A 27546-nucleotide genomic window follows, 5' to 3' on the forward strand; every position below is an offset into this window, starting at 1 on the left:
TGTGTGTGTGTCTGTGGGTGCATGTAGCAGAGCGGTGTTTGTCTATAGGTGCATTTATTGGGCATATAGCAGAGCTGTTTGTGTCTATGGGTGCATGTACTGTTCATGTAGTATTGCTGTGTTTGTCTATAAGTGCATGTAGTGTGTACGTAGTAGAACTCTGTGTGTCTATAGGAGCATGTAGAGAAGCTGTGTTTGTCTAAGTGTATGTAGTGTGCATGTAGCAGAGCTTATTTGTCTTTCGGTGAGGTGCATGTATTGGGCATGTAGCAGAGCTGTTTTTGTCTAGGTGCATGTAACAGTTGTTTGTGTCTATGGGTGCATGTAGTATAGCTGTGAGTGTCTATAGGAGTGTGTACTGTGCATGTAGCTGAGCTGTGTGTCTATAGGTGCATGTAATAGAGCTGTGTGTTGTCTATAGGAGCATTTAGTATGAATGTAGCAGAGCTGTGTGTCTATGGGTGCATGTAGTAGAGCTGTGTGTGTCTATGGGTGCATATAGTAGAGCTGTGTGTGTGTGTCTGTAGGTGCATGTAGTAGAGCTGTGTGTGTCTATGGGTGCATGTAGTAGAGCTGTGTGTGTCTATGGGTGCATATAGTAGAGCTGTGGGTGTGTGTCTGTAGGTGCATGTAGTAGAGCTGTGTGTGTCTATGGGTGCATGTAGTAGAGCTGTGTGTTGTCTATAGGAGCATGTAGTATGAATGTAGCAGAGCTGTGTGTCTATGGGTGCATGTAGTGGAGCTGTGTTTGTCTCTATGAGCATGTAGGGGTGCTGTGTTTGTCTATAAGTGCATGTAGTGTGCATGTAGTAGCACTGTGTGTGTGTGTCTATAAGAGCATGTAGTATGAATGTAGTATGAATGTAGCAGAGCTGTGTCTATAGGTGCATGTAGTATAGCTACGAGCATATAGTAGAGGTTTGTTTGTGTATAGGTGCATGTAGTAGAGCTGTGTATGCCTATAGGTGCATGTAGTAGAGCTGTGTGAGCATGTAGTAGAGCTGTGTGTGTCTGTATTTGCATGTAATTGAGCCATGTATTTAGCAGAGCATTGTATGTCTATGGGCATGTAGCAGAGCATTGTATGTCTATGGGCATGTAGCAGAGCATTGTATGTCTATGGGCATGTAGCAGAGCATTGTATGTCTATGGGCATGTAGCAGAGCATTGTATGTCTATGGGCATGTAGCAGAGCATTGTATGTCTATGGGCATGTAGCAGAGCATTGTATGTCTATGGGCATGTAGCAGAGCCGTGTGTGTATAATATATACACTGCAGAAGGATACTAACAATGGATTTACCACCTCGCTATTCTACCCTAGTACATTCAAATTTAGTAATAATGACCCCTCCCCTATACAGCGCCAGTGAAGTTTTAATCGGAAAAACTTTTTTTTTTCTATTTTCTGCTGTGTAAACCTGAGGTGTGTCTTATGGTAAAGAGCGTAAGAGCTTTATTAAAGCTTTGGGCCCCAGTCGTAGCCACAGCTACTTAAAAGTATGGCCAAAACAAAGAAACAGGGAGTATAACATTCAAAAGGAATTTTTATTGAGGTGTTGAATAAACATATAATATCTCCAAATAATGAGAATTAAATATCCAAAGAAAAATCAAAAAATTACACTGGACAGGAAAAACAATGAAAGCATATATCCTATATCAAGATGTGTGTGTATGTATATATATATATATATATATATATATATATATATATATACATATACATATATATATATATACATATACAGTTAGGTCCAGAAATCTTTGGACAGTGGCACAATTTTGGCGAGTTGGGCTCTGCATGCCACCAAATTGGATTTGAAATGAAACCTCTACAACAGAATTCAAGTGCAGATTGTAACGTTTAATTTGAAGGTTTGAACAAAAATATCTGATAGAAATTGTAGGAATTGTCACATTTCTTTACAAACACTCCACATTTTAGGAGGTCAAAAGTAATTGGACAAATAAACCAAACCCAAACAAAATATTTTTATTTTCAATATTTTGTTGCGAATCCTTTGGAGGCAATCACTGCCTTAAGTCTGGAACCCATGGACATCACCAAACGCTGGGTTTCCTCCTTCTTAATGCTTTGCCAGGCCTTTACAGCCGCAGCCTTCAGGTCTTGCTCCGATCAACTTTGCGGCATTTGGCTGAATCTGGGCTGAAAGTATATCCCGGTACACTTCAGAATTCATCCGGCTACTCTTGTCTGCTGTTATGTCATCAATAAACACAAGTGACCCAGTGCCATTGAAAGCCATGCATGCCCATGCCATCACGTTGCCTCCACCATGTTTTACAGAGGATGTGGTGTGCCTTGGATCATGTGCCGTTCCCTTTCTTCTCCAAATTTTTTTCTTCCCATCATTCTTGTACAGGTTGATCTTGGTCTCATCTGTCCATAGAATACTTTTCCAGAACTGAGCTGGCTTCATGAGGTGTTTTTCAGCAAATGTAACTCTGGCCTGTCTATTTTTGGAATTGATGAATGGTTTGCATCTAGATGTGAACCCTTTGTATTTACTTTCATGGAGTCTTCTCTTTACTGGTGACTTAGAGACAGATACACCTACTTCACTGAGAGTGTTCTGGACTTCAGTTGATGTTGTGAACGGGTTCTTCTTCACCAAAGAAAGTATGCGGCGATCATCCACCACTGTTGTCATCCGTGGACGCCCAGGCCTTTTTGAGTTCCCAAGTTCACCAGTCAATTCCTTTTTTCTCAGAATGTACCCGACTGTTGATTTTGCTACTCCAAGCATGTCTGCTATCTCTCTGATGGATTTTTTCTATTTTTTCAGCCTCAGGATGTTCTGCTTCACCTCAATTGAGAGTTCCTTAGACCGCATGTTGTCTGGTCACAGCAACAACTTCCAAATGCAAAACCACACACCTGTAATCAACCCCAGACCTTTTAACTACTTCATTGATTACAGGTTAACGAGGGAGACGCCTTCAGAGTTAATTGCAGCCCTTAGAGTCCCTTGTCCAATTACTTTTGGTCCCTTGAAAAAGATGAGGCTATGCATTACAGAGCTATGATTCCTAAACCCTTTCTCCGATTTGGATGTGAAAACTCTCATATTGCAGCTGGGAGTATATATATATATAATTTCCTTATTCTGTCTTTCTGTCTCCAAAATTCTGTCGTTACCGCGACAAGCTTCTCATTGGCCGCTCGCCTCGGCTCCGCCCCCCGCACGGATTGGCCGCTAGCCCAGGCTCCGCCCCTCACACGGATTGGCCTCTTGCCCCGGCCCCCTGCACGCATTGGCAACTCGGCCATGCCCCGCCCCCCCCTCATGCATTACACGCCCGCCCCCCGCACGCATTTCCCAAACCGACACGGAGCCCCGACTCCCAGGTGAGTGCTGTACCCCCGGGAGCCCACACCAGCGTACGCCGGCAACCCAGCCGACACATACCCTCGCACTGCTGGGGTTGCCGGCGTACGCTGGTGTGGGCTCCCGTGCGTGCGGGGGGCGGGGTACGCTGGTAACCATCGTACACATCGGGTAATATTGTGTAGCATGGTTACCAGCGTATGCGGCTCCCGGTACACATGCAGAAGAGAGAAGACAGAAGAAAGAAGATCCCCGATCATATTCACCAGAAGCCGACCGGGAGCAGGTGAGCGCATCAAGGTCCTGCAGCGGCGGAACACACACACACACACACACACACACAAGAACAGACACACACACACACACACACACACACATAAGAACAGACACACACACACATCAGATCACACTCACTCTCACACACACCTCACAAACACATCAGATCGCATCCCACACACTCACAACATCCAGTGATATCGCTTACTTCTCGGCGGCGATACTGTGCAGTGACCTTCAGGACCTGCCGGAGCATCACATGGCCGGAAGCACGTGGATCTCCGGATGTTGTGAGTGTGTGAGCGCGTATGTGCGATATCGTCAATGTGTGTGTGCGTGTATGCGATCGGGTGTGTGCGTGTATGCGATCGGGTGAGTGCGTGTATGCGATCGGGTGTGTGCATCTCGGTAGAAGGCAGAGGAGCACGGCGTGCAGCACAGCTGCTGGGACCGCCCACCGGAGGGCACAGGCAGAAGTGGGGTGTGAGTGTATGCGATCAGATGTGTGCATGTATACTGTCTGATGTGTGACTGTGGAGCACGATGGGGGGGTGCGCAACATGGGGGATGGAGCACGATGGGGGGAGCGCAGCATGGAGGATGGAGCACGATGGGGAGTGCGCAATGGGGGATGGAGCACGATGGGGAGTGCACAGCATGGGGGATGGAGCACGATGGGGGTGCGCAGCATGGGGGATGGAGCACGATGGGGAGTGTGCAGCATGGGGGATGGAGCGCGATGGGGAGTGCACAGCATGGGGGATGGAGCACGATGGGGGGTGCGCAGCATGGGGGATGGAGCACGATGGGGGTGCACACCTCCCCCCAAAACACACACACTGCCACACGCGCACCGCACAACACACCACACACCCTGGGAACCACAAACACCGCCCTACACAGACACCCACACACACAGACAACGCCGCACACACACAACACCCAACACACAAACACCGCAGCATACACAAATATACACACATACCGCGCAACACACACACATTGCACAAAACATACCTCCCCCCAAAACACACACACGCACCCCACACCCACACAAACCGCGCAACACACACAGCACCACACACACAGAACGCTGCAGACACACAGCGCTCCACAAACAACGCAACACACACACAGTGCTCCACACAAACACTGCTCTCGCACACCCCCAACACCCAGAACATTTACAGTGCCCTACACAAACACTGGTAACTGCACACAACAACATATATATATATATATATATATATATATATATATACAAAAATCATACATTAAAATTCTAGAATACCCGATGCGTAGAATCGGGCCACCTTCTAGTATGTGTGTGTGTATAATATATATATATATATATATATATATATATATATATAATTAAATAAATAAAACTACTGGGATAAGGATGGACATAAAATAGGGTAATAAGAACTATGATCACAGTGGTGTTGGTTAGGTGTAAACGAATCCCATAGTATCAACACCCCTACGTACGAGACAGGGGGGAACCCCCCCCTCCAAAACAAAGCGTTCGGTACTGTATGGCATACCTCGTATTAAGCGAAACGTACGTAGGGTTTTTGATACTATGAGATTAGTTTGATGTTGGGGGCATACCCTTTTGAATTTCCATATGATCAGCTGTGGTTGGTTCTCTGAAAATAATTGCAATATGTGCACATGCACTTTATTGACTTATGTAGCTTATATCCTTATATTTTTAAATATGTGTATATATAAAAATATAGAGGATACAGGCTACTAGCTATATAATAAAATATAGAGGCAGTTGGCTACGTATATATATTATGGAGGCTGGGGGCTGCATATAGTGTATACAGAGCACTAAACTGTACACACACATCCACACTATATACATGTAGTATACACAGACATAAGGCAAACTGTAGTGTGCACCTGTGTATACAGTATGGTTTTGTGTATGAGCCGGAAAACAGAGGCTGAAAGACAGACACACACAGACTATACTCGCGAGCGGATATATGTGTGATTATATATATATATATATATATATATATATATATAATCTATATATATAATTGCCTTATTCTGTCTGTCTGTCATGCTCCAAAATTGTGTCCTTACGGTGACACAAAGCTGATTGGCCGCTGGGCTCGCCATGGCCCCGCCCCCCCACACGGATTGGCCTCTCGCCCTGGCTCTTTGCAGGCCCCGCCACCCTCAAGCAATGCACGCTCGCTCTGGCCCAACTGACACGGAGCTCCGACTCCCAGGTGAGTACACACACACACACACATCAGATCACACTCACTCTCACACACACCTCACACATCACATCCACACACTCACAACATCCTGGGATATCGCAGACATAACCTTGCGATGCTGGGATCTTGACGGAGCCCGTGAACGCTGGTAACCATTATACACATCGGGTAACTAAGGTCCCTTGGTTACCCGATGTGTATCATAGTTACCAGTGTACACCGGCTCACACTCACTCTCACACACACCTCACACACACATCACATCGCATCCACATACTCACAGCATCCGGAGATATCGCTTGCTTCTCGGCCTCGATACTGTGCTGTTGTGACCTTCCAGGACCTGCCGGAGGATCACATGGCCAGAAGCATGTGGTATCTCCGGATGTTGTGAGTGTGAGCGTGGATGTGCGGTATCGTCAGTGTGTGTGTGTGTGTGAGTGTATGCGATCGGGTGTGTGTGAGTGTATGCGATTGGGTGTGTGTGAGTGTATGCGATCGGTTGTGTGAGTGTATGCGATCGGTTGTGTGAGTGTATGCGATCGGTTGTGTGAGTGTATGCGATCGGTTGTGTGAGTGTATGCGATCGGTTGTGTGAGTGTATGCGATCGGTTGTGTGAGTGTATGCGATCGGTTGTGTGAGTGTATGCGATCGGTTGTGTGAGTGTATGCGATTGGGTGTGTGTGAGTGTATGCGATCGGGTGTGTGTGAGTGTATGCGATCGGATCTGTGAGTGTCGGCAGAGGAGCACGGCGTGCTGGAGGAGGCTGGGAGGAGAGAGGCTGATCTTGGGGAAGGCTGGGAGGGGGAGGCTGATGCTGGGGGAGACTGGGAGGGGAAGGCTGATGCTGAGGGAGGCTGGGAGGGGGAGGCTGGGAGGAGAGAGGCTGATCCTGGGGAAGGCTGGGAGGGGGAGGCTGATGCTGGGGGAGGCTGGGAGGGGAAGGCTGATGCTGAGGGAGGCTGGGAGGAGGGAGGCTGGGAGGAGAGAGGCTGATGCTGGGGAAGGCTGATGCTGAGGGAGGCTGGGAGGGGAAGGCTGATGCTGAGGGAGGCTGGGAGGAGAGAGGCTGGGAGGAGAGAGGCTGATCCTGGGGAAGGCTGGGAGGGGAAGGCTGATGCTGGGGGAGGCTGGAAGGAGAGAGGCTGATGCTGGGGGAGGCTGGGAGGAGAGAGGCTGCTGCTGGGGGAGGCTGATGCTGGGGGAGGCTGGGAGGAGAGAGGCTGATGCTGGGGGAGGCTGATGCTGGGGGAGGCTGGAAGGAGAGAGGCTGATGCTGGGGGAGGCTGATGCTGGGGGAGGCTGGGAGAAGGGAGGCTGGGAGGAGAGAGGCTGATGCTGGGGGAGGTTGATGCTGGGGGAGGCTGGGAGGGGGAGGCTGATGCTGGGGGAGGCTGGGAGCACGATGGGGGGTGCGCAGCATGGGGGATGGAGCACGTTTGGGAGTGCGCAGCATGGCGGATGGAGCACGTTTGGGACTTCGCAGCATGGCGGATGGACCACGTTTGGGAGTGCGCAGCATGGCGGATGGAGCATGTTTGGGAGTGCGCAGCATGGCGGATGGAGCACGTTTGGGAGTGCGCAGCATGGCGGATGGAGCACGATGGGGGGTGTGCAGCATGGGGGATGGAGCACGATGGGAGGTGCACACCTCCCCCCAACACACACACAACACACCACACACACACTGGGAATCACAAACACCGCCGTACACAGACACCTACACACACAGACAACGCTGCACACACACAACACTCAACACACAAATACCGCGGCATACATAAATATACGCACATACCACGCAACACACACACATTGCACAAAACATACCTCTCCCCAAAACACACCACACCCACACAAACCGCGCAACACACACACACACAACGCTACAGACACACAGCGCTCCACAAACAACGCAACACACGCAACACACATACAACACCGCTCTCACCCCCCATCACACCCAGACAACACCCAGAACATGTACAGCGCCTACACAAACACTTGGTAACTACACACAACAACATCTATCTATCTATATATATATATATATATATATATATATATATATATAACAAAAATCATACATTAACTACACAATACGTAAATTCTAGAATACCCGATGCGTAGAATCGGGCCACCTTCTAGTATATGTGTATATATATATATATATATATATATATATATATATATATATATATATATAATATATATATTAATATAATATAATATATATTACTGTGAGACTCATGTGGGATTAGTGGATGAGGGCAGGTATATCTCACCCCGATATCGGTCCTATGTGACTTAGCCTGGCCAGGATCACCTGGCTACTAATGGTTTAATGGGAGGTGAAGGACGGAGGTAAAAGGAATCTGGGCAGTTGGGGGAGGGTCTCCATCTGGGAACACAGTAAGCCTGTCTGTGTAGGAGACACTTGTGAGGAGCAGTGCTTGATGTCTGTATGGTTTAGCTGGAAGGGAGAAGCCCTCCAGTTGGTAGTTAGGATATCACCGTGTATAGTTAGCGCCGGACAGGCAAGGATTTATTTTGTTGGTGTTTTTCTTTTGTTTATGCTTCACTGCAATAAACCTGACCAAGCGTCAGTTACACCTTGAATTCGGCCATCTGCCTGAGGTGAATACGTGCCCTTTCAACCCAGCAAAGGCGATCCCTGAACGTGTTATCACAATATATATATATAATGTGTGGACTATAAGACGCACCGGACTATAAGACGCACCCTGATTTTAGAGGAGGAAAATAGGAAAATAAAATTTTAAGCAAAAAAATGTGGTCATGACACAGTGTTATGGGGCGAGGATCTGCTGCTGACACTGGCAGTAGGTCTGGGAGTTGAGCTTCACGTCATCCTCAACCCGAAAAGGTCCCACAAGTTGATCTTTGATGATACCAGCCCATACCAGTGCCCACCTCCACCTTGCTGGCGTCTGAGTCGGAGTGGAGGTCTCTGCCCTTTACTGATCCAGCCTCTGGCCCATCCATCTGCCCATCAAGAGTCACTCTCATTTCATCAGTCCATAAAACCTGAGAAAAATCAGTCTTAAGATATTTCTTGGCCCAGTCTTGACGTTTTATCTTATGTTTCTTGGTCAGAGGTGGTGGTTTTCAGTCTTCCTTACCTTGGCCATGTCCCTGAGTATGGCACACCTTGTGCTTTTTGATACTCCAGTAACGTTGCAGCTCTGAAATATGGCCAAACTGGTGGCAAATGGCATCTTGGCAGCTTCACACTTGATTTTCCTCAATTCATGGGCAGTTATTTTGCACCTTTTTTGCCCAACACACTTCTTGCGACCCTGTTGGCTATTTGCCATGAAACGCTTGATTGTTCGGTGATCACGCTTCAAAAGTTTGGCAATTTCAAGTCTGCTGCATCCCTCTGCAAGACATCTCACAATTTTGGACTTTTCAGAGCCCGTCACATCTCTCTTCTGACCCATTTTGCCAAAGGAAAGGAAGTTGCCTAATAGTTAAGCACCCCTTATATAGGGTGTTGATGTCATTACACCGCACCCCTCCTCATTACAGAGATGCACATCACCTGATTTACTTCATTGGTAGTTGGCTCTCAGCCTATACAGCTTGGAGTAGGACGACATGTATAAAAGGTATCATGTGATCAAAATACTCATCTGCCTAATAATTCTGCACACAGTGTATATAGGGGCTGTTTTGGAGCTCATGCTGTCTATAAGGGCTCTACGGTGGCTCATACTGTATATAAGAGGTTATGTAGGGCTCATACTGTATATAGGGAGCTGTGTTAGAGCTCGTACTGTATACAGAAGGCTATGTGGTGGTTCATACTCTATATATGAGGGTATGTGGGGCTCATTCTGCATATAAGTGCTGTGTCAGAGCTCATACTGTATATAGGGGGATGTGTGGTGGTTCCTACTGTATATAGGAGGTTATGTTGGGGTTTATGCATATAGGGGGCTAAGTGGGGCTGATGGTGTATAGGGGGCTATGTGTGGGCTCATACTGTATATAGGAGGCTGTGTGGTGGTTCCTACTGTATATAGGGGGCTATGTGGGGGTTTATGTATATAGGGGGCTATGTGGGGGTTTATGTATATAGGGGGCTATGTGGGGCTGATGGTGTATAGGGGGCTATGTGTGGGCTCATACTGTATATAAGAGGTTATGTTGGGGTTTATGTATATAGGGGGCTATGTGGGGCTGATGGTGTGTAGGGGGCTATGTGGGGCTGATGGTGTATAGGGGCTATGTGTGGGCTTATACTGTATATAGGAGGCTGTGTGGTGGTTCTTACTGTATATAGGGGGCTATGTGGGGGTTTATGTATATAGGGGGCTATGTGGGGCTGATGGTGTATAGGGGCTATGTGTGGGCTCATACTGTATATAGAAGGCTATGTGGGGCTGATAAAGTATATTGGCGGCTATGTGGCGGCACTTACAGTATTTAGTTGGCTATGTGGGGTGATACAGTGTATAGGGGGCTATGTGGGGGCACTTACAGTATTTAGGAGGCAATGTAGGGCTGATACAGTGTATAGGGGGCTATGTGTGGACTCATATTGTATATAGGGGGTGTCAGCATACGCTCCAGTTTAAGTGATACAATCTGTTAATATTGAGCAGACGTATTTTCAGCCTATTGGTTCGGCCTCTTCACCAGTCGCATTCTCTCATGTGGCCCCTCGGGAAAATGAATTGCCCACCCGTTATTCACGATTCTTTATTTTTTGGATGTAGTACAGTTGTGATGATAACTAATATATGTTTCGGTCTATGTTGGCATTAGATTTTATTTTCTTTTTACATTTTAAGTGAGCATTTTAGGAGTCCACCTGGAGACGGACTCGTACTCGGCTGATTTTTATATATGTAAAGGAAAGTTAAAAAAAAAATAAAATTATACATAAATAAGTACACCTGCCTCATCAGGTCCCATAGCGCTTTTTAATAATGTATTGTAAAATCTGGTGACAGATTTATTTCATACGCACACTGACTATACCCCGTCACATGCGGGCACGTCCCCTCCACATTCGGCCCCCACGTGAAATTTACCATCGGAGTCCGCCAGGCCCCACAAGCAATAAAACTATCAGCGATCTCGTTTGCACAGCGCCCTCGGGGAGCGGAGGACACGCGCTACGGCAGCTAATATCACCGCTCCTCCGGGAAGGCCGGCAGCTGGCGGAATCATCTGTCACAATGCGTGGCAGCGTCGCCCGTCCCCTGCCCCCTCCACCGCACCGCTAAATGTTCTGTTGACATTCGAGAAATTTAAATGACATTTATTATTATACTGTTTTCTCCTATGGTGGCTTATGCAAAGTATTGGGAATTGCTGCCACAGTCCTTTTTTTCTTTGTCGCTCCATTGGGAGACCCAGACAATTGGGTGTATAGCTTCTGCCTCCGGAGGCCACACAAAGTATTACACTTAAAAGTGTAAAGCCCCTCCCCTTCTGCCTATACACCCCCCCGTGCATCACGGGCTCCTCAGTTTTTATGCTTTGTGCGAAGGAGGCACACATGCACGCATAGCTCCACAATTTAGTCAGCAGCAGCTGCTGACTATATCGGATGGAAGAAAAGAGGGCCCATAACAGGGCCCCCGGCATGCTCCCTTCTCACCCCACTCTGGTCGGCGGTGTTGTTAAGGTTAAGGTACCTATTGCGGGTACATAGGCAGGAGCCACATGCTGTTTTCCTTCCCCATCCCTTAAGGGCTCTGGGTGAAGTGGGATCCTAATCGGTCTCCAGACACTGGGACCGTGCTCTCTCCGCAGCCCCTGGGGAATCTGCTGGACAGGAGCTGGGTATCGTCAGGGACAAGGCCCTGCTACTGTGAGGTACTCTGTGTCCCCTTGGGGACGGCGCATGGAGCGCTTGTGTTATACACGCTGCAGCACTGCTGGGTGTGTTAGTGCGCCGGGACTACCGCGCTGACCGCGCTTGTTTGCCGGCCGCGCTTATAACTTTAGTCCCCGGCTTCTGCGGCCTAGTACCGCATACTCCCGCCCCCCGGCCTGCCAGTCAGGGGAAGGGAGGGACGCTGCACTGGACGTCAGCGCTGAGGGCTGGAGCATACTTTGTATCCTCCTCCCCCCTCACTGAGCACAGTGGGGCACCAGATTCCCGCACTTTCTAGGGCACGCCCACGGCCCCCTCCTCCTCACAGAACGCCGGCAGCCATTCCTGTCAGCACTTCTGAAGCTGGAGAGGAGAGACAACACGGCTCTGGGAGGCCCAGGCAGGGAATCTGGTGGTCACACAACCGCTTTGGGCGGTCGGTAAGCCGCACCTGTTACTAGGTACTGGCCCCCCTGGGTGCCGAAGTGTGTATATATATATAATATATATATAATATGCTTATATGCTATACATATACTCTGTACGGTCGCACTGTTGGTTTTTGGCTATATACCCTCCCGGATTGTACTCTGAGGAGACAACAGCATGTCGTCCGCAAAAAGCAAGGGTGCCAAAGCACAGGCTTACTTTGCAACCTGTACCTCATGTGCGGCTATGCTACCGGCAGGTTCCACCTACCCTCATTGTGTACAATGCTCGGCCCCTGTGGCACTTTCTCAGCCGGAGCCTCTGCCACTGGTGGCCCAAGTGGAACCACCTGCTACCACTGTCCAGGTCACAGGGACGGAGTTTGCAGTATTCGCTGACAAACTTTCTGAGTCTATGGATAAATGGTCTGCTAAGATACTAGAAGCCTTGCAGTCCAGACCGGTAACACAGGCCCCGGGCACTGTGGAATCATTGACCCCAGGCCCCCCTCGGTTGGAGCAGCAAAGTGCTCCTGGGGTGACTCATAGGTCCCAAGGTGAGGTCTCCGACACGGACCGCAGTCCCAGACCGCCTAAGTGGGCTCGCTGGGAGCTTCCCTCGACCTCATCACACTGCTCAGGGTCTCAGCAGGAGGACTCTCTAGAGGATGAAGTGGAGGTGGCAGATCAGGATTCTGATCCTGAGGTCGCTCTCAACCTAGATACACCTGAAGGAGACGCCATAGTGAATGACCTTATAGCGTCCATCAATCAGGTGTTGGATCTTTCTCCCCCAGCTCCTCCAATTGAGGAGTCAGCTTCTCAGCAGGAGAAATTCCGTTTTAGGTTTCCCAAACGTACAATGAGTACGTTTCTGGATCACTCCGACTTCAGAGAGGCAGTACAGAAACACCGAGCTTGTCCAGATAAGCGCTTTTCTAAGCGCCTTAAGGACACCTGTTATCCCTTCCCCCCCTGACGTTGTCAAGGGTTGGGCTCAGTGTCCCAAGGTGGATCCTCCAGTCTCCAGACTGGCGGCTAGATCCATAGTTGCAGTGGAAGATGGGGCTTCACTCAAAGATGCCACTGACAGACAGATGGAACTCTGGTTGAAATCCATCTATGAAGCTATCGGCGCGTCCTTTGCTCCGGCATTCGCAGCCGTATGGGCACTCCAAGCTATCTCAGCTTGTCACTCGCAGATTAATGCAGTCACACGTGTCTCTGCTCCGCAGGTGGTGTCCTTAACCTCTCAGGCGTCGGCGTTTGCGTCCTACGCCATTAATGCTGTCCTGGACTCTGCGAGCCGTACGGCGGTAGCATCCGCCAATTCGGTGGCAGTCAACAGGGCCTTGTGGCTACGTGAATGGAAGGCAGACTCTGCTTCCAAAAAGTTCTTAACCGGTTTGCCACTTTCTGGCGACCGCCTGTTTGGTGAGCGATTGGATGAAATCATTAAACAATCCAAGGGAAAGGACTCATCCTTACCCCAGTCCAAACCAAACAGACATCAACAACGGAAGGTACAATCGAGGTTTCGGTCCTTTCGGCCCGCGGGCAGGTCTCAATTCTCCTCGTCCAACAGGCCACAGAAGGGTCAGAGGGACTCCGATTCATGGCGGTCTAAGTCACGTCCTAAAAAGACCGCTGGAGGAACCGCTCCCAAAGCGGCCGCCTCATGACTTTCGGCCTCTTCAAACCGCATCCTCGGTCGGTGGCAGGCTCTCCCGCTTTTGCGACGCCTGGCTGCCACAGGTACAAGACCGTTGGGTGAGAGACATTCTGTCTCACGGTTACAGGATAGAGTTCAGCTCTCGTCCTCCGACTCGTTTCTTCAGAACATCTCCGCCCCCCGAGCGAGCCGATGCTCTTCTTCAGGCGGTGAGCACTCTGAAGGCAGAAGGAGTGGTGATCCCTGTTCCTCTTCAGCAACAGGGCCACGGTTTTTACTCCAACTTGTTTGTGGTGCCAAAAAAGGACGGATCTTTCCGTCCTGTTCTGGACCTAAAACTGCTCAACAAACACGTAAAAACCAGGCGGTTCCGGATGGAATCGCTCCGCTCCGTCATCGCCTCAATGTCCCAAGGAGATTTCCTAGCATCAATCGACATCAAAGATGCTTATCTCCACGTACCGATTGCACCAGAGCATCAGCGCTTCCTGCGTTTCGCCATAGGGGACGAACACCTTCAGTTCGTGGCACTGCCTTTCGGCCTGGCGACAGCCCCACGGGTTTTCACCAAGGTCATGGCAACAGTGGTAGCAGTCCTACACTCTCAGGGACACTCGGTGATCCCTTACTTAGACGATCTGCTTGTCAAGGCACCCTCTCGAGTGGCATGCCAACACAGCCTGGACATTGCTCTGGAGACTCTCCAGAGATTCGGGTGGATCATCAATTTCCCAAAGTCAAATCTGACACCGGCCCAATCACTAACATATCTCGGCATGGAGTTTCATACTCTCTCAGCGATAGTGAAGCTTCCGCTGGACAAACAGCGTTCACTACAGACAGGGGTGCAATCTCTCCTTCAAGGCCAGTCACACCCCTTGAGGCGCCTCATGCACTTCCTAGGGAAGATGGTGGCAGCAATGGAGGCAGTTCCTTTTGCGCAGTTTCATCTGCGTCCACTTCAATGGGACATTCTCCGCAAATGGGACAGGAAGTCGACGTCCCTCGACAGGAACGTCTCCCTTTCTCAGGCAGCCAAAGCCTCCCTTCGGTGGTGGCTTCTTCCCACTTCATTGTCGAAGGGGAAATCCTTCCTACCCCCATCCTGGGCGGTGGTCACGACGGACGCGAGTCTGTCAGGGTGGGGAGCGGTCTTTCTCCACCACAGGGCTCAGGGTACCTGGACTCAGCCAGAGTCCTCCCTTCAGATCAATGTTCTGGAGATAAGGGCAGTGTATCTTGCCCTAAAGGCGTTCCAGCCGTGGCTGGAAGGCAAGCAGATCCGAATTCAGTCGGACAACTCCACCGCGGTGGCATACATCAACCACCAAGGCGGAACACGCAGTCGGCAAGCCTTCCAGGAAGTCCGGCGGATTCTGCTGTGGGTGGAAGCCACAGCCTCCACCATATCCGCAGTTCACATCCCGGGCGTAGAAAACTGGGAAGCAGACTTTCTCAGTCGCCAGGGCATGGACGCAGGGGAATGGTCCCTTCACCCGGACGTGTTTCAAGAGATCTGTTGCCGCTGGGGGATGCTGGACGTCGACCTAATGGCGTCACGGCACAACAACAAGGTCCCGGCATTCATGGCACGGTCTCAAGATCACAGAGCTCTAGCGGCGGACGCATTAGTTCAGGATTGGTTGCAGTTTCAACTGCCTTATGTGTTTCCTCCTCTGGCACTGTTGCCCAGAGTGTTACGCAAGATCAGGTCCGACTGCCGCCGCGCCATCCTCGTCGCTCCAGACTGGCCGAGGAGGTCGTGGTACCCGGATCTGTGGCATCTCACGGTGGGCCAACCGTGGGCACTACCAGACCGACCAGACTTGCTGTCTCAAGGGCCGTTTTTCCATCTGAATTCTGCGGCCCTCAACCTGACTGTGTGGCCATTGAGTCCTGGATCCTAGCGTCTTCAGGGTTATCTCAAGAGGTCATTGCCACTATGAGACAGGCCAGGAAACCAACGTCCGCCAAGATCTACCACAGGACGTGGAGGATATTCTTATCCTGGTGCTCTGATCAGGGTTTTACTCCCTGGCCATTTGCCTTGCCCACTTTTCTTTCCTTCCTTCAATCCGGATTGGAAAAGGGTTTGTCGCTCGGCTCCCTTAAGGGACAAGTCTCAGCGCTCTCTGTGTTTTTTCAGAAGCGCCTAGCCAGACTTCCACAGGTACGCACGTTCCTGCAGGGGGTTTGTCACATAGTCCCTCCTTACAAGCGTCCGTTAGAACCCTGGGATCTGAACAGGGTGCTGATGGTTCTTCAGAAACCACCATTCGAGCCAATGAAGGATATTTCTCTTTCACGCCTTTCGCAGAAAGTGGTCTTCCTAGTAGCAGTCACATCACTTCGGAGAGTGTCTGAGCTAGCAGCGCTGTCATGCAAAGCCCCTTTCCTGGTGTTTCACCAGGACAAGGTGGTTCTGCGTCCGGTTCCGGAATTTCTCCCTAAGGTGGTATCCCCCTTTCATCTCAATCAGGATATCTCTTTACCTTCTTTTTGTCCTCATCCAGTTCACCAATGTGAAAAGGATTTGCACTTGTTAGATCTGGTGAGAGCACTCAGACTCTACATTTCTCGTACGGCGCCCCTGCGCCGCTCGGATGCACTCTTTGTCCTTGTCGCTGGCCAGCGTAAAGGGTCACAGGCTTCCAAGTCAACCCTGGCTCGGTGGATCAAGGAACCAATTCTCGAAGCCTACCGTTCTTCTGGGCTTCCGGGTTCCCTCAGGGCTGAAGGCCCATTCTACCAGAGCCGTGGGTGCGTCCTGGGCTTTGCGGCACCAGGCTACGGCTCAGCAGGTGTGTCAGGCGGCTACCTGGTCGAGCCTGCACACTTTCACGAAACACTATCAGGTGCATACCTATGCTTCGGCAGATGCCAGCCTAGGTAGGCGAGTCCTTCAGGCGGCGGTTGCCCACCTGTAGGAAGGGGCCGTTTTTACGGCTCTATTACGAGGTATTATTTTACCCACCCAGGGACTGCTTTTGGACGTCCCAATTGTCTGGGTCTCCCAATGGAGCGACAAAGAAGAAGGGAATTTTGTTTACTTACCGTAAATTCCTTTTCTTCTAGCTCCAATTGGGAGACCCAGCACCCGCCCCTGTTCCCTTCGGGCTGTTGTTCTTTGTGTACACATGTTGTTCATGTTGAATGGTTTTCAGTTCTCCGAACTTCCTTCGGATTGAATTTACTTTAGACCAATTTATAAGTTTCCTCCTTCCTGCTTTTGCACCAAAACTGAGGAGCCCGTGATGCACGGGGGGGTGTATAGGCAGAAGGGGAGGGGCTTTACACTTTTAAGTGTAATACTTTGTGTGGCCTCCGGAGGCAGAAGCTATACACCCAATTGTCTGGGTCTCCCAATTGGAGCTAGAAGAAAAGGAATTTACGGTAAGTAAACAAAATTCCCTTCTTTTTATTTATTTATTTATTTATTTATTTTCGAATATTGATGTCCTGGGAGGTCGTAATTTTTTTTTTTTTTTTTTATTTGTGAATGTAATGCTGATTCTCCTAAAATTAATTTATATCACGCTGTAGGGTCAAAATTGTTTCTATAGATGTTTTTTTTTTCTTTTATCTTATTTTAAAATCGTAAGCCACTATAAAAATTGTTCTATTTTTTCTTTTATATCACAAAAGTAAGTACACCCCATCACATTTTTGTAAATATTTTATTAGAGCTATATAGGACTCTTTGAGACAATGGTCAGTGTCAGTGTACAGCTTGTATAACAGTGTAAATTTTGGTGTCCTCTAAATAACCCAACATGAATGTCTAAACCGCTGGCAACAAAAGTGAGTACACCCCTAAGTGAAAATGACCAAGTTGTGCCCAATTAGCCATATTCCCTCCTCAGTGTCTTGTGACTCATTAGTGTCACAAGTAGGGCTGAGCGCATCCAAACTGTAAAAGTCCGGATCCACACGGTTTCAAAGATGCCCGGGTGCTGGACCCGGATCCAGGATTCCAGGTACATGATCCGGATCAAACACTGGGAAAAATAATTGAAAAATAAAGAAAAACAGAAATAAAACAGTGTTTCATACTTACCGAGACTCAGTGTCATGGCAGCACACTGCTTCCGGATCGCGCATTCACTTCCTGTACTGAGCATCATATACACACAGCTTTCCATGTTTTCTCCGCCCACCAGCCGTCCTCTCGTCTGTGATTGGTTGCAGGCAGACCGTGCCCCCAGCCTGTGACAGTATCTGCTTGCCGGGCAGTCATCGCGGCTGTCATTGCCTGCACAGCCAGCGGTCGTGCTCCATGGCCGCTGGCTATGTAACAGAGCTGAAACGGCGTGTCGATTACGTCGGAGCTGCAGGGTGTTGGGGGTTAATAAAGTGGTGAAGGAGGGGGCGTGTTTTGTCTGTGTTTTACTGTTATTTACAGGTTAGTGTGATGCAGGTATCTCATAGAAGCCTGTGCCATTACTAACCTAGGGCTTAGTAGCAGCTGTGTGCTGCTATTATCCCCTTATTACCCCGATTGCTACAGCTCTAGTGCAATCAAGAACAGTCGGTATTGCACCAGGATTGTCACATAAAATAGATGCGAAAATACCGGGCGCTGCGGATTGATAATATCAGCCCCCAGCCGGCATTCTCATGGCTGGGGATGAAAATTAGGGGGGACCACACGTCCTTTTTTTAATTTATTGAAATAATGAAAAAAAAAAAGCCACATCACCGGCACAGCCGCACACTTCTGACAGTAGCGTGCATGTGTTTCTGAAACAAATGCACGTTCACAATACTGACCCGCAGACATGTGCACTGCTTTCCCCGCCCACTGGCCGACCTGCCGCCTGTGATTGGTTGCAGTCAGCTGACACTTAGGGTGGGGGTGCGTCTAACTGTAACCAATTACACGCGCTGGTGGGCAGGCGAAACAATAAATATTGAATTGTCGGCTCCGGAAGGAGTTTGCTGCCATGACACGGCCTGGGGTGAGTACACCTCGCGCGCTCCTACCCCCCTACCCCCTCCACAAACTTTTTTAATGTCCGGATTCTGGTCCCCATTGACTTATATGGGCACTGGAGTCCGGAGCGGATTCAGATTTTTTTTTTCAATACAGCAGTGATCCGCCGGTCCCGGATTTTGGCTGGTTTGATGAACTGTAGTTACAAGGTGTCAGGTGTGAATGGGGAGCAGGGGTGTTTATATTTGGTGTTATCGCTCACATTCTCCTACTGGTCACTGGAAGCTCAGCATGGCTCCTCATGGCAAAGAATTCTCTTTGGATCCGAAAAAAGTAACATAGGGCAAAGAAGAAGAGGATTAGACCAATGGAGGGCAGAGGAGAGAAGGATCAAGCCAAGGAGAGCGGAGGATGGAGTAATCAGACCAATGGAGGGCAGAAGAGAGAAGTGTTAAACCAACCAAGGACAGAGGATACAAGAATCAGACCAACAGAAGAGGGAGAAGGATCGCGTAACAGAGGAGAGGTGGCCGAGGCTATAAGAAGATCACCAACACTCTGACACTGAGCTGCGGCACGGTGGCCAAGACCATACAGTGGTATAACCAGACAGGATCCACTCAGTGCAGGCCTCGCCATGGCCGACCACAGAAGCTGAGTGCACGAGCTCAGCGTCATATCCAGAAGTTGTCTATGCAGAATAGACATATGAGTGCTGCCAGCATTGCTGCAGAGGTTACAAGAGTGGGGGAATCCGCCTGTCAATGCCCAGCCCATACACCGCATATTGCAGAGCTTAGAGGGGTGGATGTTCTGTCTGTCAGTGCTCTAACCTTAACCTGCACATTGGAGAGGTTACAGGGGTGAGGGAGTCCGCCTGTCAGTGCTCAGACCATACGTCACACACTGCATCACATTGCTCTGCATGACTGTCGTCCCAGAAGGAAGCCTCTTCTAAAAATTATGCACAAGAAAGTCGCAAACTGTTTCCTGAAGACGAAGGAGATGAATTATATTGGAGCCAGCTCTGTGATGTCATCATGGAGGATGGAAGAGGATCCAGCGGTTCCTGCAAAGCTCTAATGACCTCCAGGCCCAAGAGAAGTAAGGCCGTACTGGAAAATAATGGCTACCACGCAAAATATTCACACAAAGGGCTCCATTTGGTCATTTTCACTTACGGGTGCACTCGCTTTTGTTGCCAGCGGTTTAGACATTAATGGCTGTGTGATGAGTTATTTAGAGGACGCCACATTTACAAGCTGCACACTGACACTGCACATTGTATCACAGGACAGATCCTCAGTGCTGTCCCAGGAAAAGATATAATTAAAAGTGTACTCACTTTTGTGATATATAATATATGTATATATTGTTTGTGTGTGTCTGTATATATACTTACAAATATCTATATTCATATATTTGATGGTTTTTGTTTCAGATTGAGTTAATCCGCAGGGATTACGTGGCCAATGGGGGCTGGGAGACATTCTTATCATACGAGGATCCGGAACAAGATATTCTCATTGGATTGCTGCGTCTGCGCAAGTGTTCCCCAGAATCTTTCAGGCCGGAGCTAAAGGGTGGAGTGTCCATAGTGAGAGAGCTTCATGTATATGGGAGCGTGGTGCCTGTCAGCAGCCGTGACCCATCCAAATTTCAGCATCAGGTGATTATTAGATCTATCCTGGCTGTGTCCCAAAATGGCGGAGTAGTCTCATCTTATAATACTGCCACCAATCTACAAGAATATAACTGCTATAATGTTGCCCCCATATGTACAAGTATATAACTACTATAATACTGCCCCTATGTACAAGAATATAACTACTATAATGCTGCCCCCTATGTACAAGAATATAACTACTATAATACTGCTCCTATGTACAAGAATATAACTACTATACTACTGCCCCCTATGTACAAGAATATAACTACTATAATTCTGCCCCCTATGTACAAGAATATAACTACTATAATGCTGCCCCCTATGTACAAGAATATAACTACTATAATACTGCCCCCTATGTACAAGAATATAACTACTATAATACTGCCCCCTATGTACAGGAATATAACTACTATAATGCTGCCCCCTATGTACAAGAATATAACTACTATAATACTGCTCCTATGTACAAGAATATAACTACTATAATACTGCCCCCTATGTACAAAAATATAACTACTATAATACTGCCCCTATGTACAAGAATATAACTACTATAATACTGCTCCTATGTACAAGAATATAACTACTATAATACTGCCCCCTATGTACAAGAATATAACTACTTTAATACTGCCCCCTATGTACAAGAATAGAACTACTATAATACTGCCCCCTATGTACAAGAATATAACCACTATAATACTGCTCCTATGTACAAGAATATAACTACTATAATACTGCCCCCTATGTACAAGAATATAACCACTATAATACTGCCCCCTATGTACAAGAATATAACTACTATAATACTGCCCCCTATGTACAAGAATATAACTACTATAATACTGCCCCCTATGTACAAGAATATAACTACTATAATACTGCCCCCTATGTACAAGAATATAACTACTATAATACTGCCCCTATGTACAAGAATATAACTACTATAATACTGCCCCCTATGTACAAGAATAGAACTACTATAATACTGCCCCTATATACAAAAATATAACTACTATAATACTGCCCCTATGTACAAGAATATAACTACTATAATATTGCCCCTATGTACAAGAATATAACTACTATAATACTGCCCCTATGTACAAGAATATAACTACTATAATACTGCTCCTATATACAAAAATATAACTGCTATAATACTGCTCCTATGTACAAGAATATAACTACTATAATACTGCTCCTATGTACAAGAATATAACTACTATAATACTTCCCCTATGTACAAGAATATAACTACTATAATACTGCCCCTATATACAAGAATATACCATATTTTTCGGACCATAAGACGCACTTTCTCCCCCCCAAATGTTGGGGGAAAGTTGGGGGTGCGTCTTATGGTCTGACTGTGGCTGTGGGGAATGAGGTGCTGCGGTGGAGCGGGTCATTGGGGGCACGAGTAGGCTGTAGCAGCCTGCTGTGACCACGTGGGCCCGCTCATTACATATGCACGCCCATCATCCCACCCATCTCTCAGCGCTGAAGCCGGCACTGACAGGTGGGCGGGAGGACGAGCGGGGACGCGTGCATAGTAAAGAGCCGGTCCGCATGATCACCCCTGGCAATTACAGCCTGGAGTGATCATGTGCGGCTGTATTCACTGCTCCCCGTGCGTCATCATCAGCGCGGGGTGCAGTGAATCAGTGTACTCACCGTCCCCGTGTGTGGAGCCGTTCCCCTGCAGCACGCGATGTCTTCCTGTCTGTGCCGGTCAGGTGATCTGTGCTGGTCAGCTGATCGGCACAGACAGGAAGACATCGCGTGCTGCAGGGGAACGGCTCCACACACACAGGTCAGTGGTGCAGAGAGGAAGATATGATCGGTGCTGGAGGGAGTGAGGAAAAGGTGAGTATAAACGTTTGGGGGTTTTTTTTTCCTCTGTGCTATAGGATACAGGCCATATACCAGGATGGTATATGAGCACGATGGGGGCATATAGCAGGATGGGAGTATATGAGCAGGATGGGGGTATATGAACAGGATGGGGGGTATATGAACAGGATGGGGGTATATGAACAGGATGGGGGTATATGAACAGGATGGGGGTATATGAACAGGATGGGGGGTATATGAACAGGATGGGGGGTATATGAACAGGATGGGGGGTATATGAACAGGATGGGGGATATATGAACAGGATGGGGGATATATGAACAGGATGGGGGTATATGAACAGGATGGGGGTATATGAACAGGATGGGGGTATATGAACAGGATGGGGGTATATGAACAGGATGGGGGTATATGAACAGGATGGGGGTATATGAACAGGATGGGGGGTATATGAACAGGATGGGGGGTATATGAACAGGATGGGGGATATATGAACAGGATGGGGGGTATATGAACAGGATGGGGGGTATATGAACAGGATGGGGGGTATATGAACAGGATGGGGGGTATATGAACAGGATGGGGGGTATATGAGCAGGATGGGGGAATATGAACAGGATGGGGGAATATGAACAGGATGGGGGAATATGAACAGGATGGGGGTATATGAACAGGATGGGGGTATATGAACAGGATGGGGGAGTATGAACAGGATGGGGGAATATGAGCAGGATCCTATACAAGGCAGGAGGATCATTACCAGGATGGGGTACCTTAGTAGAGAATTTGGGGACATTACCCCCCATACCAGTGTCAGCAGCAGATCCTCGCCCCATAACAGTGTGTCATGACCACATTTTTTTGCTTAAAGATTTATTTTCCTCCTCTAAAACCAGGGTGCGTCTTATAGTCCGGTGCGTCTTATAGTCCCGAAAAATACGGTAACTACTATAATGTTGTCCCCATATGTACAAGAATATAACTACTATAATACTGCCCCTATCTACAAGAATATAACTACTATAATACTGCCCCTATGTACAAGAATATAACTACTATAATACTGCCCCTATTTACAAGAATATAACTACTATAATACTGCTCCTATATACAAGAATATAACTGCTATAATACTGCCCCTATATACAAGAATATAACTACTATAATACCGCCCCTATGTACAAGAATATAACTGCTATAATACTGCCCCCTACGTACAAGAATATAACTACTATAATACTGCCCCTATATACAAGAATATAACTACTATAATACTGCCCCCTATGTACAAGAATATAACTACTATAATACTGCCCCTATGTACAAGAATATAACTACTATAATACTGTTCCTATGTACAAGAATATAACTACTATAATACTGCCCCTATGTACAAGAATATAACTACTATAATACTGCCCCCTATGTACAAGAATATAACTACTATAATACTGCCCCTATGTACAAGAATATAACTACTATAATTCTGCCCCCTATGTACAAGAATATAATTACTATAATACTGCCCCCTATGTACAAGAATATAGCTACTATAATACTGCCCCCTATGTACAAGAATATAACTACTATAATACTGCCTCCTATGTACAAGAATATAACTACTATAATACTGCCTCCTATGTACAAGAATATAACTACTATAATACTGCCCCCTATGTACAAGAATTTAACTACTATAATACTGCCCCCTATGTACAAGAATATAAATACTATAATACTGCTCCTATGTACAAGAATATAACTACTATAATACTGCCCCCTATGTACAAGAATAGAACTACTATAATACTGCCCCTATGTACAAGAATATAACTACTATAATACTGCCCCTATTTACAAGAATATAACTACTATAATACTGCCCCTATGTACAAGAATATAACTACTATAATACTGCCCCTATGTACAAGAATATAACTACTATAATACTGCTCCTATATACAAGAATATAACTGCTATAATACTGCCCCTATATACAAGAATATAACTACTATAATACCGCCCCTATGTACAAGAATATAACTGCTATAATACTGCCCCCTACGTACAAGAATATAACTACTATAATACTGCCCCTATATACAAGAATATAACTACTATAATACTGCCCCCTATGTACAAGAATATAACTACTATAATACTGCCCCTATGTACAAGAATATAACTACTATAATACTGTTCCTATGTACAAGAATATAACTACTATAATACTGCCCCTATGTACAAGAATATAACTACTATAATACTGCCCCCTATGTACAAGAATATAACTACTATAATACTGCCCCTATGTACAAGAATATAACTACTATAATTCTGCCCCCTATGTACAAGAATATAATTACTATAATACTGCCCCCTATGTACAAGAATATAGCTACTATAATACTGCCCCCTATGTACAAGAATATAACTACTATAATACTGCCTCCTATGTACAAGAATATAACTACTATAATACTGCCTCCTATGTACAAGAATATAACTACTATAATACTGCCCCCTATGTACAAGAATTTAACTACTATAATACTGCCCCCTATGTACAAGAATATAAATACTATAATACTGCTCCTATGTACAAGAATATAACTACTATAATACTGCCCCCTATGTACAAGAATAGAACTACTATAATACTGCCCCCTATGTACAAGAATATAACTACTATAATACTGCCCCCTATGTACAAGAATATAACTACTATAATACTGCCCCCTATATACAGGAATATGACTGCTATAATACTGCCCCTATGTACAAGAATATAACTACTATAATTCTGCCCCCTATGTACAAGAATATAATTACTATAATACTGCCCCCTATGTACAAGAATATAATTACTATAATACTGCCCCCTATGTACAAGAATATAGCTACTATAATACTGCCCCCAATGTACAAGAATATAAATACTATAATACTGCCCCCTATGTACAAGAATATAAATACTATAATACTGCTCCTATCTACAAGAATATAACTACTATAATACTGCCCCCTATGTACAAGAATATAACTACTATAATACTGCCCCTATGTACAAGAATTTAACTACTATAATACTGCCCCCTATGTACAAGAATATAACTACTATAATACTGCCCCCTATGTACAAGAATTTAACTACTATAATACTGCCCCCTATGTACAAGAATATAACTACTATAATACTGTTCCTATGTACAAGAATATAACTACTATAATACTGCCCCCTATGTACAAGAATATAACTACTATAATACTTCCCCTATATACAGGAATATAACTACTATAATACTGCTCCCTATGTACAAGAATATAACTACTATAATACTGCCCCTATATACAAGAATATAACTACTATAATACTGCTCCTATGTACAAGAATATAACTACTATAATACTGCCCCTATGTACAGGAATATAACTACTATAATACTGCCCCTATGTACAGGAATATAACTACTATAATACTGCCCCTATGTACAGGAATATAACTACTATAATACTGCCCCTATGTACAAGAATATAACTACTATAATACTACTCCTATGTACAAGAATATAACTACTATAATACTGCCCCTATGTACAAGAATATAACTACTATAATACTGCCCCTATGTACAGGAATATAACTACTATAATACTGCCCCTATGTACAGGAATATAACTACTATAATACTGCCCCTATGTACAAGAATAGAACTACTATAATACTGCCCCTATGTACAAGAATATAACTACTATAATACTGCCCCCCTATGTACAGGAATATAACTACTATAATACTGCCCATATGCACAAGAATATAACTACTATAATACTGCCCCTATGTACAAGAATATAACTACTATAATACTGCCCCCATGTACAGGAATATAACTACTATAATACTGCCCCTATGTACAAGAATATAACTACTATAATACTACTCCTATGTACAAGAATATAACTACTATAATACTGCTCCTATGTACAAGAATATAACTACTATAATACTTCCCCTATATACAGGAATATAACTACTATAATACTGCTCCCTATGTACAAGAATATAACTACTATAATACTTCCCCTATATACAAGAATATAACTACTATAATACCGCCCCTATGTACAAGAATATAACTACTATAATACTGCCCCTATGTACAAGAATATAACTACTATAATACTGCCCCTATGTACAGGAATATAACTACTATAATACTGCCCCTATGTACAGGAATATAACTACTATAATACTGCCCCTATGTACAAGAATATAACTACTATAATACTACTCCTATGTACAAGAATATAACTACTATAATACTGCTCCTATGTACAAGCATATAACTACTATAATACTGCCCCCTATGTACAAGAATATAACTACTATAATACTGCCCCTATGTACAGGAATATAACTACTATAATACTGCTCCTATGTACAAGAATATAACTACTATAATACTGCTCCTATGTACAAGAATATAACTACTATAATACTGCCCCTATGTACAGGAATATAACTACTATAATACTGCCCCTATGTACAGGAATATAACTACTATAATACTGCCCCTATGTACAAGAATAGAACTACTATAATACTGCCCCTATGTACAAGAATATAACTACTATAATACTGCCCCCTATGTACAGGAATATAACTACTATAATACTGCCCATATGCACAAGAATATAACTACTATAATACTGCCCCTATGTACAAGAATATAACTACTATAATACTGCCCCTATGTACAGGAATATAACTACTATAATACTGCCCCTATGTACAAGAATATAACTACTATAATACTGCCCCTATATACAAGAATATAACTACTATAATACTGCCCCTATGTACAAGAATATAACTACTATAATACTACTCCTATGTACAAGAATATAACTACTATAATACTGCTCCTATGTACAAGAATATAACTACTATAATACTTCCCCTATATACAGGAATATAACTACTATAATACTGCTCCCTATGTACAAGAATATAACTACTATAATACTGCCCCTATGTACAGGAATATAACTACTATAATACTGCCCCTATGTACAGGAATATAACTACTATAATACTGCTCCTATGTACAAGAATATAACTACTATAATACTGCTCCTATGTACAAGAATATAACTACTATAATACTGCCCCTATGTACAGGAATATAACTACTATAATACTGCCCCTATGTACAGGAATATAACTACTATAATACTGCCCCTATGTACAAGA

At 45.9% G+C, this 27546-nt stretch overlaps 1 protein-coding gene across 1 annotated transcript in view; it reads left to right on the forward strand.

The window, feature by feature from the left end:
• Positions 1–27546, forward strand: part of ELP3 (elongator acetyltransferase complex subunit 3) — a 208414-nt gene that overhangs the window by 134663 nt on the left and 46205 nt on the right. The window contains exon 13 of the mRNA XM_075338841.1: positions 20206–20433. Within this exon, the coding sequence (XP_075194956.1) occupies positions 20206–20433 (228 nt within the window). The remainder of the gene's footprint in view (positions 1–20205; positions 20434–27546) is intronic.

The sequence above is a fragment of the Anomaloglossus baeobatrachus genome, chromosome 3 (genome assembly GCF_048569485.1).
Source record: "Anomaloglossus baeobatrachus isolate aAnoBae1 chromosome 3, aAnoBae1.hap1, whole genome shotgun sequence".
In the NCBI taxonomy this organism is placed as follows: domain Eukaryota; kingdom Metazoa; phylum Chordata; class Amphibia; order Anura; family Aromobatidae; genus Anomaloglossus; species Anomaloglossus baeobatrachus.